This window comes from Sabethes cyaneus, chromosome 3 (genome assembly GCF_943734655.1).
Source record: "Sabethes cyaneus chromosome 3, idSabCyanKW18_F2, whole genome shotgun sequence".
Lineage (NCBI taxonomy): Eukaryota > Metazoa > Arthropoda > Insecta > Diptera > Culicidae > Sabethes > Sabethes cyaneus.
The window spans coordinates 84,687,803-84,700,366 of record NC_071355.1 but is presented as its reverse complement, the minus strand read 5'-3'; the positions used below and the strand labels follow the sequence as shown (position 1 = coordinate 84,700,366).

At 41.6% G+C, this 12,564-nt stretch overlaps 1 protein-coding gene across 6 annotated transcripts in view; it reads left to right on the top strand.

Moving 5' to 3' along the window:
* The window catches only part of LOC128739147 (ubiquitin-conjugating enzyme E2 Q2), a 40,555-nt gene extending 32,764 nt beyond the window's left edge, over positions 1-7,791 (top strand). For 3 of the 6 annotated variants that reach the window (XM_053834555.1, XM_053834556.1, XM_053834557.1), the window contains exon 8: positions 6,197-7,791. In XM_053834555.1, the coding sequence (XP_053690530.1) occupies positions 6,197-6,307 (111 nt within the window). In that variant the 3' untranslated portion in view covers positions 6,308-7,791. The remainder of the gene's footprint in view (positions 1-6,196) is intronic. The other 3 variants (XR_008412178.1, XR_008412179.1, XM_053834558.1) reach the window with 3 other exon arrangements.
* Positions 7,792-12,564: the final 4,773 nt, after the last annotated feature.

Here is a 12,564-nt window from a genome sequence, read left to right as displayed (position 1 = left end):
TTCGCTGCTCGGCCAGATTATCTCAAACTGGCGCAAGAGTTTTTTTGTGAGTATGCTACAGCAACTCTTTCCGCTGATAATAGCATAGCATAGCATAGCATAGCATAGCATAGACAACCGTACACATCATGGGTGGCTGATATGATGCACCCGTAAGTACACCATACACCTGGCCATGTCCTTACGATTGTAGAAATGGGTACGTTAGTTGACCACCTACTTTAAGAGGATGCGCAAAAACTCACGCAATCTTCATAGGTGTTCTTGTACCCAGTAATATACGATATGAATAAAATATTAAAAATAAAATGAAATTTATGGAATGGAAATGGAGCATATATGGGAAAAATAGAACAATCTCACCATCAATCCTTCAAAGGATAAATAATTGCGTCAGTTTCCATCATTCTAATATCCAATAATTAATTTAATTTTTCCTTACGATATCCATGTGCTTGTTACGATTAGAGTCTTAATTGTACAATAGAAAGTGCTTGATGAGCTAAAACGAAACAAATAATTAAAATAACATATTATACTTACCTGCTACCAAGGCCGTGTGGCTCAGCCGTCTGCATCTGGGAACCACGCGGCATCGCACCTCCTAGCTTAGCTACTCAATAGAGTATTACCGGGTACGGCCACGTGGAGGCGCTAGGTAGGAGCTTGGGCTGGCAAAAGCTATGTTGGTCGCTTTCTCGTTTGCCTTCCCCATTTCATACCCAGCAACTCTTTCCGCTGATAATCACCAGATATTCAACCTTGTCTTCCGGATTGGTTTCAATTTGAATACGATGGACAGCTGGACGCGAATCTTACATACTACAAGATAATTGTCTGAGTCGCCGTTTAGCCCCGAAAGGATCACACGTCTGCGGCATTCGAAATGTGCCGACCAGCAACCAGAACGTGATCGATATGAGAATAAGCTCTCCATTATGGTGTTTCCAGGTATGCTTCCGAATGTTCCGGCGAGCAAAGTAGGTGCTACAGAGGGTTATTCCAAGCAAAAAATCTAACCGAGTCTATACCGTCGCTATAAAATATAAAATTTTGCCATAGACCATATCGCGGACTACTGTTTCATGGAAAGTACTATTTCGCAGAAAACCGTTTGGTAAACCATTCTGCCGACTATTTAGCGGAGTACACTACTGCTCGAGCATGGTCGATCATGCTCGATCATGGATTCATAGTTGACGTAAAAGCCAAAATTACAAAAATGCACTCAAACAACATTTGTTTGTTCGAAAATATTCGAGAAATTTGGAAAAATAGAGCTACTCTGCATAGTTGACGTAACTCCCCGCATAATCATCTACCATAGAAACCTGCTTTTCATGGGTTTTACGCCAAGTTATGAGAATAAGCAGTCTATTTATTCGCATAAATTGGCGTATGCATTTTTTTAAATACACTAAACTAGATATGCATTACGAAATCCCATCGGCCCTCTTTTGACTAATAATCTCTACTAAATTGACAGAACATTTGATAGGAAAAGTAAACAGTTAAGATTATATGGCCTTAAATATTTTTCCCGATAAAAATGCGCTTTCTGAACAATGATGGTGTAGGTCGTTATGTCAACTATGCATCCATGGGCAGACTACTCTGCGGGAACCTCTATAAGAGTAAATTGGTTTACCGTGCAAATATTGTTGCCGAAAAAAGGTATTTTCTGCGTAATAGTGAATTTGTACCTCGTTCTCTTCTTCTTAATTGGCATGCTGTCCTACGACATAGATCTGATGAACAAAATTTCTACTACTGCTCTCCAATTCCATGGACACCGTGTACTCTCCGCCAGATCTCACGCTACCTGGTCTAACTATCTTACTCGCTGCGCCCGTAGTCGTCTTGTTCATACCAGATTTGAAGCAAACACCATTTCTGCAGGGTAGTTGTCCGGCATTCTAGTAACATGCCCAGCCAATCATATCCGTCCAGCTTAAGGCACCTTTTAAATACTGGGTTCGCCATAGACTGTGTGAGTTCATGGTTCATCCTCCGTCCTGCTGTACGCCGCCGAAGATCATTGTGAACACTCGTCTTTGGAAAATTCCAACCACTCGCTGGTCCTCCTCGAGCATTGTCCAAGTTTCGTGCCCGTAGAGAACAACCGGTCTAATGAACGTTTATATACTTCTTACGGGGGCTTAGTCTGTTCGACTACAATTGCTTGTGAAGCCCATAGTATATTCAAGACTGATATACAAGGCTGATAATACGCCTCGGAATCTCACGACTGGTGTCATTGTCCGCCGTTACCAGTGAACCAAGATAGACAAATTTGTCAACTATCTCAAGCTCACCGCCGTTGATCGTTACTCAGCTACCCAAGCGGCATCGTTCGGCCTCGGTTCCGCCAGCCAGTAAGTACTCTGTTCTATGTGTATTTACGTTTAGCCCAATCTTTTCTTCTTCGCGTTTTAGTCTGATGTACTGTTTAGCCACCGTCACAGAAGTTCTGCCGATAGTCTCCATGTCATCCGCAAAGCAGACAAATTGACTGGATCTGTTGAAGATCGCGCTCCGCGTGTTGATATTCGCTACAACTTGGAGCGTTATATAAAACAGCAGGCATGAGAGACCATCACCTTGATGAAACCATCTGTGTGATTCGAATGAACTCGACAATCCAATCGAAATCCGAACACAAGTCTTTGTCCCATCCATCGTAGATTGAATCAGTTTGATCAGCTTCCTGCTTAAATCGGTCGTTCTCGTCCATGATTTTCCGTGGCTCTTTTCGGTCGATGGTATTATATGCAGCTTTGAAGTCAACCAACAAAGGGTGCGTGGGAATTTTATATTCACGGACTTTTTGGAGGATCTGCCGCAGTGTAAATATTTGATCCGTTGTTGACCGACGATCAAAAAGCCGGCTTGATAAACTCCCACAAATCTGTTAGCAGTTGGTTATAGTCGACGGAGAATGATTTGAGACAGCACTTGGTAGGCGGTATTGTGAACGTTGATCGCACGATAGTTCTCACAGTCCAACTTGTTGCTTTTCTTGTAAATTGGGTGGCTAACTCAATCTTTCAAGTTCTCCGATAGCTATTCCGTATCTCAAATTCTAACAATTAGCCAGTGAATACAAACGACCAGCTTTTCTGGTCCCATTTTAATAAGGCTCTGCTCCGATGCCATCTTTTCCAGCCGATGTATTGTTCTTTAGCTGCGTGATAGCTTCCTTAACCTTCCGTTACTCGCTTCAACTTTTGTAACACGGATACTCGCGCGTTGTATTTTGTACAACACTCTTTATCTCGGAATATCTCGGAATCTTGGCTATATAGAAAGTTACTGTCTACAACAAAGTTAATCAACAGGTCAAGACCTTTCGGTTGAGGGATAAAATTTTATAAGTTTGTCACCAGGCGGCGCTAAAATGTACTGCAAATTGTACACTTTACAATTGCGGCCGTATACAGCTTGTTGCATTCGGAAAGATCATTTTATCGTTCCTAAATAAGATAGCATTCTATTGACTAGATTTTTTTTCTAGAAGTTATCATGTTTTCTTAGATGTTTTTCACATAAAACATAGTATGATATCATTTCTGGTGTTGGCATCTTGGAAAGTAGGGCTGATGTAGCGTTTTAATTCGCTTGGTCAAGAATGTTTAGAAAGTTTACCGCACAGTAATGACACATAGTGAGAAAATTTGAAACTTCCGTTCATCAGCCTAGCGTTTTTGGTCTATTACAACATTTTCTGAAAACAAGTCCTTACAAAAAAACAGATTCCGTAGATATAACACAGTCAGAAAACTGACCCATATACTAGCGGCTTGAAACCACGAAATTGTGAACTTTTTCACACCTGCGGAACGATCATCAACTGATGAATAACTTTACTGGATACAGAAACCATTTTCCCTTATGAAGAAACGAGAGAAAATTCCAGTAGGGACCAACTGCGATACCCCGCGTACCGCGCTTGCATCATTTCCGCGATTTCGGTTTATGTTGATCTATTTTTCAGAGCAATTTAAAGCATTGATCTATTTAATAATTATGTCATTTTGTTCATAATGAGTTTATTGAAGAATACGCATTGGTTTGACATCAATCTGTTACTTTAAAACAAAATGGCATTCAAAAATCTACAAGTGTTGTACAAAATACAACAGCGCGAGTAACGGAAGGTTAACTTCGCCTATCGTTTGGGTTGGCACCTCTTCTCCATTTGTCGTACCGCACCGTTGAAATTGCTATCTCCGCCTGGGCGCTATTCAGGTGCTCATCGAAGAGCTGCTTCCACCTTTCGGTCACCTGACGATCGTCCGTCAACATACTGTCATTCTTATCCCGACACATTTCGGCTCGCGGTACAAAGCCTTTGAGGGATCCGTTTAGTTTTGGTAGAACTTTCGCGCGCTCTTCCAGCCAGCGCTTTATCTCCCGGAAGATTTGTGCTCGCTGCATCTTCTATCGGTGTTTTTCCACGTTCTAACGTGTGATATTGTGTATCTTGGCCGCCTGCGCTTCGTTCTTCTCGTTTATCACCCTCCTATATTCATCATCCAACCAGTCCTTCCGATGATTCCGTGCCACGTGCCCGATAGGGCTTTCCACTACGATGCTATTTACTGTTTTGATGGTGCTCCAAAAGTTCTCGAAAGGGGTTTGGTGCAGCTCGTCCCTATCCTGCAGTGCAGCTTCCGCGTTGTTTACGACGACGTCTAGCTGCTTCAGCCACGCGAGATTAAAACGAGGCTGGCGTTGGTTGGTACCGAATGTTGTTCACGACGGAGAATTGCGGGCGCATCTTAATTCCCACCAGGTCCAAATCAACGTTAACGCTTCGATAGGATCTGACGTCAATGATGTCTGAGAAGTGCCGATATTCGATCAAACATGGATTCTGCTTAATTTGGTGGCCTCCACGTGCGAAAATGTAGCAGCGACAGTGCGCTCTATTATCAAAAGCACCAGTTATGGTGCGTTTTTGGTTGGGTAGCAGCCGTGTTGCACTAGACGGTGTTTATAACAAGTCTGCTTGCCGGAGCGATCATGCCTCGAAGCTCATAGAACTCTTTCTGTTTCCTATGAATATAAAATAGACGCCACGTGCCACCCTTTTGCCACCACTGTTGTAGAATTAATGTCGTAGAATATTCTCAATTCACGTTTTGCCATTTTAGGCTTTCACAGTTCCTGAATTGCTACTACCTTGAATTTCGTTTTCCGCGACTCTTTTGCCAGGATATCCACGCGTGGCGGGTCAAGTAGAGTCCTGTTATTGCCAGTATCAAGTATCCAATAACCCTTGTGCTTTTCGCTCGCCTGGGTCCGGGTCAATTATTCTATTGTGGTTTGTTTTCTAATTTATTCGCTGTGTAGGCTTTTTAGACATGCCGTCTTATTGGGGGTGTCGCATTTCGATAACCAGTCGTCCGCTCCGAACCGGTCACTATTGTCCGTCGCCCCTTACCTAGGATGCAACCGCACATCCGGTAATGAAACGACAATTCAACTTGCAGTGGAATTATCGCCCCTGACCTGGGAAAAGACTTTCACTAATTTTGGTTGGAGAATGAACAAATTTGTTAGCAGTTTTTAGTGAAATAATCATATGGTGTATCTAGATATGGGGTGTACAGGGATACCTCGATATAAGACAACCTCGTTATAAAACAACCTCGATACAAGACAATTCGATATAAGACAATTTTTACCTCGATATAAGACAAATCCCTTTGGCATAGTTGGTAACGACATCAGAGCACATTTTTTATTCCAAAAGCGGCACCATAAATTTGTTCATTATTTCAAAATAATCCTAAAAATTGTCAACAACAAATAGTTCAAAAAACATAAACACACAACACCGAGTAAAATTGGTGACTGCTAATGCCAAATTTTTGTGAAAAAATCATGTTTCGATATAAGACAATTTCGATATAAGACAACTTTTTGAAATTATAAATTGTCTTATATCGAGGTATCCCTGTACTTAAAATTGTGGTGATATTATGTAACCATTAATAAATGGATAATAAATGGTCAATAAAATTGACCTCGTGATAACCCATGGATCGTGATAACCATGTAACCCGTCTTCATTCATGTCAGCAAATTCCTTATATTATGAAGATATAAGTTAAAAATAATCTAAATTTCAAAATTTTTACATAAAATAGTCATGCTTTCCACATCAACTAATATACTAAAGCAACTGTAGTCTTTTTCGCAGGGTCAGTACAGCTTGGCGCGTGCACAACAGAGCTTCAAGTCGCTGGTACAAATCCACGAGAAGAACGGCTGGTTCACCCCGCCGAAAGAGGACGGATAAATTACACGAGCAAACGTAGACCGACTGCGTGGGTGGGGTTGGTTGGATGGAGACCCACAACAACTAAGGTTCTTCCGCATTATGTTCATTAAAATAACACCTCTGTTCGCTATCATCGTCATCATAAGCGTTTCGTAAAACGGTATTCTGTCCAATCGAATGGCTGCATTATAACGCCATTGACTAACTATTAAATCAGCATAATTAGTAGAACTTTATTTGTTTGCAGTTCGTGGATTGATTTACCATCGCTAATAAAGAGCAGTGTGGAAGAATACATTAGAGAAAAAAACTGGTCGTCCAAACGAAAAGGCATTAACTTTCTATGTATTTGCTTTAAATTGAATGGATGATGATAATTCAAGATACAATGTTATTGAATGATTGCGTTGAAGTATGTCTGAAATATACGCGATAGTTTGAATGAATGTATGTGTAGAGAGAAACAGGCTGCATATGAGATGACGAATAAACTGTAATAGGTTCTATAAAAATCGAGTGTTCGTTTGAAACATATAGAATAGGCAATGAGATGAATACGTGAATGTGTATACATTAGAATTAGGAATAGAAACGTTATCCTTTCTCGCAATCTTCTTCAAACGGACGAGGACATCTTATTAAGAAGAGTTAAGTGAAACAATAAAAGTTACAAGTTGTTTTACTTCGTGAATAGGTAATACCATGGAAAGCAAAGAAAAAGTAAAAAGCATAACAAGCGAAGGATTCTCACTATCTCTTAAAGAGGTAGTGTCTCTTTTAATCTATTTCCTGTAGAAGAAATATTTCAATGGAATAAACGTGAGCTAAGAAAATGTGTTTGTAAGCTTGGACTGTTGTCAAATATGCGATTTAGGAAAGGCTGGAAATCTTAAAATTATAACGAGGAAGAATTCCCTCACAGGAAGTAAACTTATTAGGCTTTCTCATCATTTCGCACTTAGGACCAGGCAGCGGAGGCAATAAGTATAAAATACATTTTTATAAAACCTCAGGCAAAGAAAAGCTCTCTCTGCCAGCGGTTAGCAGCACTTGCTACAAAAACTCAGAAGTGTCGAAATGTAGGTAACTGAAAAAGTCTACGTATAAAATCTTTATAACAGCAATGAAATACCTACTGAAAGCAAACAAGAAGATTACACTATCAGTAAATCCGTGCGTAATACTAGATGCCTGCACCGGGCCAAATTTCGATACAGATATGAAATAGTGCTCCGGTAGAAAATATAATATTTGTCTTAAATTTAACGTATTGATTGGTTTTATATTTCATGAATATGATAGCCAGAAAGCAAACAGAAATATCAAATTGAATAAAAAGCTAATTTGCTTATTTTCAGCTTCTCGGAGGTCACAATCCACATTAAATAAGCTGGCTCTAGCAAAAATGAGATCCGATCAAGTGAAAAGTTTTCTTTTTATCAGACTGTGACATATGTAAAATATAAAAAAAGAAAACGACAAAAACAAGAAATTAATAATAAGGATAGTTTATATTAATAGAATAATAAACAAAATTTCTGAATTTCAGGAAAGGAAAAAAATATCGAAATATTGAATTTTGTTTTTGATACGAAAGTTCATCTGTTCTCATTTGAAACATAGTAATTTGGAAAATTCTCTCTAATCTGACGGTAGCGAACTTTGAGTCGACAAATCAGGATGATGGCTGGTTCGCTAAATTAGTTTTTATTTCGATGCTTGTTACATGATTTATGTAGTTAAAAACGTACTAGATTTACTCACATCGGCGTGGTCCGTGCTTTGGCAAGGAATCATCTTCTCTCAACTAAACTTTCGATTTAGTGTAGCCATTGTTCACTTTGCGCTACTCTGGTTCTGAAGAGAACCTTTTAAGTTCGATTGTTGTTCGATATAGGTACCTACTCGCTTTGTGACCAGCCCAGCGCAGTTTACTGACTTGCCAGATGTGCGATGCAGTAATGTACCAATGTGCGGTTTTTCGATGAAATTAAAAGAATCGGCAGAAAGTATCGACTTCCGGCAGAAATGTCGGCAGTACAACGTTTCCACGCATAATATTTTCATGGATTTCAGAGCAGCTTACGATACAGTCGAACGTGAATAGGTGAATGAATCTCCGGACAAGCTGACGCAGCTGATCAAAGAAAGTTACTGTAGAATGAATAAGTGATGTACTACGTGCGTGTTCTAGGGATATCCCGCAATCTCTTCGAATCACGAGGGTTGTGGCAAGAAGATAGACTATCTTGTATGTTGATCGACATCACCACTGAGAGTGTGATTCAGCGAGCGGATATTGAAACGAGAGTCATGATTTTTCAGTAAGACTTACCAATTCCTAGGCATCGTGGACAACAACGTGAGTAAGAAGATCATATGACGGCTTTAATCTGTAATCTGTAAATTTGCCCTCCGCTCCGCGTTTCGATAGAGGAGCGACGTTGCACGAAATTGACCATGATACGAAATACTAATCGAAACGGTCTTTACGGACTTGGGACTGTAACCATGCGTACGGAGCACATATCTGTACTTACTTACTTATTCAGCCGGGGTGGCTCTTGCCGACTTGCCGTATGAAGGATTCCTCTCTATTGTACTCGGTCCAAGGCTACTCGTCGCCAATTCGTTGCGGCTTTAGACACACGCAAGTCGGCTTAAACCTGGTCGAGCCATCTAGCACATTTGACCCCTTTATTCCTGGTGCCGGGGGGTTCTTGAAGAGAACGGATTTCGCTGCACAGTCGTCCGACATCCGTGCGACGTGGCCGAGCCACCGTAATCTCCCAACTTTCGCTAAGTGTACGATGGGAATCTCAACAAGTAGTGCCTATAGCTCGGGATTCGTACGCCTCCGCCACTCTCCGCTTACTGTTTGTACTCCGCCAAATATAGTCCGCAACACCTTTCGTTCAAATACGGCAAGTGCACGTATGTCTTCCGTAAGCAAAGTTACTGTATCAAGTATGTAGAGGACAACCGACCGATTAGCGTTTTGTACATCGTCAGCTACTTGCGGTGGCGTATACTGCTCCTTGATCGAAGCGTCTTACGGAGGGAAAAGTAGACTCGACTTACAGCTTAAATGCGTCGTTGAATCTCCTTACTTGTATTATTGTCGGTGGTGACCAACATTGGCGTAGCTAAGAACTTTCCCTGGAGGGGGCCTAGAGGGTGCCTTCCGAAAAAATTTTGATTATGATCTTGTTACTCTGGCTGTCACCGATAGCACAAGGTTTTGTAGGGAAATACCAGGCGGGCTTGATAAGGGTCCGCGCAATTACCAGATATGTCGGGAGTACAACCCGTCCGCGTGATTTCAAAGCAACATACGATACAGTCGATCGAGACCAGCTATGGCAGATAATGCACGAACACGGTTTTCCGAATAAACTGAGCAGAGCTACATTGGAGAGAGTGTTGTGTTTCATGTGCATCTCGGGGATACTTTCGAGTTATTTTGAGACGCGCCGAAAGTTGGGACAAGGTGACGGCTTATTTTCCATGCTATTCAACATCGCACTTGAAGGGGTGATCCGACGAAATCGGAATCTAGCACAAGTGTTCTAAACGTAAATGCGGTCAAGACCAAATAGCAAATACTCAAAGGAAACAAACGCGTGCCTCTCGCGGATGGTAACTGTTGTTGGCGACGAAGTAGAAGTGGCAGATGGGTTCGTGTATTTGGGATTGCTGGTGCACACGGACAACAACACTAGTAAGAAGATCTAGTTGCGCATTTAAGCGGGAAATTAGGCTTCCTTAGCCCTTCGCAAAACGCTAGGCATACGCTATTTTCGGTACTGCGGACGATATTTGGCGGAGTACAAAGTGAAAGCGGAGAGTAACGGAGACGTATGAATCATGAGCTACAAGCACTATTTGGAGAGATTGCCATCGTCATCTGGCGAAAGTCAGTAGGCTACAGTGCGACGAAAATAGTTCTCTTTAACAACTGTACCAGCATCAGGAACAGAGGGGCTCAACGTGATGGCTCGACCAGGTCGAAAGTGATTTGCGACTTTTGTGAGTGGGAAATTTGCGACGAGTGGCCCAAGATGTAGTTGAATGGAGACGAACGCTTGAAACAGCATGAGCCGGAGTGGCTACTAAGCTACTGACGACGACGACAACTAGGCTTTTGCGATGCCTAGTGAAAAAGAAAATATCTACACAGCGGGAACATATACACTGAGTTTTTTCCCGGTTTCCAATTCCAATGAGGAAAATTTCTGGAGGGGGCCTGGTACCCCAGGCACCCCCTCTAGCTACGCCAATGGTGACCAAAGATCCCAAATATTCGAATTCATCAAACACTTCCAGTTCATCGCCGTTAATAGTTACTGTCCGTGGGAGGTAAACGTTACTTTCTCTGGTGCCTCTTCCTACCATGTATTTAGTTTTCGACGCATTGATTTGAAACCCTATCCTAGCCTTCGTTTTTAGTCTCATTTGGTCTCCATGGTCCCTAGCAGAGGTGGGCACAATTCCGCTAATCCGCTAACAGCTAATTAGCTCAGCTAACATTTTGGTTAGCGGTTAGCGTTTTCGCTAATTTTTATAACCGTTAGCGTTTTTGTTAGCTTCCGCTAAATTTATGTACCGCTAAATAAACCGCTAACTTTTTTTTGGCAGAAGGAAAATTTGTGAGAAATGTCACACAGGCTTCGGTCGAGGGATTCCAAATTCCAAACTTTTGTACGTACTTTATCAGCCAAGAGCCGGAGTGGCTCTTGCCGTATTTAGAATTCCTCCCCATTGTACTCCTGGGGTGACATTGCGATTGTCGTTTCGAGTGATTTTTGTTCGTTTCGCCCATTCGTTTAACGTGGTCGAAACGAACCAAAATCACTCGAAACGAGAATCGCAATGTTACCCCTGGGTCCTGGGCTATTCGTTTCCAATTCGTTACGCGTCTCGGCACATGTAAGTCGGCTTCAACCTGGTCAAGCCATCTAACTCGTTTGGCCCCTCTATTCCTGGCGCCGGTGGGTCACCAGATTTTACTGTACAGTCGTTCGGTATCCTTGCGATGTGGCCTGCCCAGAGTAGCCTCCCAACTTTTTCCAAATAGTGACTACAACTCATGGTGCATATGCCTATGCCACTCTCCGCTATCCGTTTGTACTCCACCAAAAATAGTTCGCAACACCTTTCGTTCAAATACGGCAAGTGCACTTCCGTAAACAAAGTTACTGTCTCAAGTCCGTAGAGGACTACTTTTGTACGCGGGCTCAAATAAATCGATATTTAAAAAATTCGAGGCCTCCTACATTTACTAAAAACATCAAGGGAGATTTTTCGATTTTCTCGGACATCACTAGTTTTATAAATTCATAAGTGTTGGGCCAAGTATGAACGCAATAAAGTTTTCACAACAGGAAAAGGAAAATTATTATCTACAAAATATTTTTTACACATTATCTACCTGCTGATTCCTTTTATTCTGATTTCATTGTATTTTTACTAAAAACTTGAAATTTTATTACTAGGTACGCCACTACTGGTACGCTTACCGGTAATGCTCAAGTGTAAACCCAACAAAATGTAAGTAACTTTTTATTAAGCGATCCAGAGAAAATATTATTTGGAAAGGTTTTACAAAAATTTTCACAGCGATGGAAAACTCCAATGAAAAATTGAGAAATCTATGTCACTATGTAACACCTATGTTAAACCCTTTTAATGTGCTAATATGGTAAGCGATAATGTCCTTTAAACATTTTTCATGAATGCTTTGCACGGAATTAACTCAGGTATTTTTTCTTAGACCTTTGTAACAAAAATTTTCTTTTATTGCCGAAATCAGCGCTTATCAAAGTAATGTTGATACTACAGTGCTAACAAATTTAGCTGTTAGCGGTTAGCGTTAGCTTCCGCTAAATTGTTGAGTGATTTAGCGGTTAGCGGTTATCGAAGCTAACGTTTTGATTTGGCGGATTAGCTGTTAGCGAAGCTGAAATTTCGGTTAGCGGTGCCCACCTCTGGTCCCTAGTAATGATGGCAAGGTCGTCTGCGAAGGCTTGGAAGTTGGCTACTCTTGCTGAAGATCGTTCCTCTCGTTTCGATGCCCGCTCGCCGGATCACAGCTTCAATGGCGATATTGAGTAACATACAAGACAGTCCAATCCCTTGGTGCAACCCTCTGCGCGATTCGAAAGGGCTCGAGAATGTTCCCAAAACGCGCACATAGCGCATCACTCGCTCCAGAGTAGCTGTAATCAGCCGCGTCAGTTTGTCTGGAAAACCGTACTCGTGCATTATCTGCCATA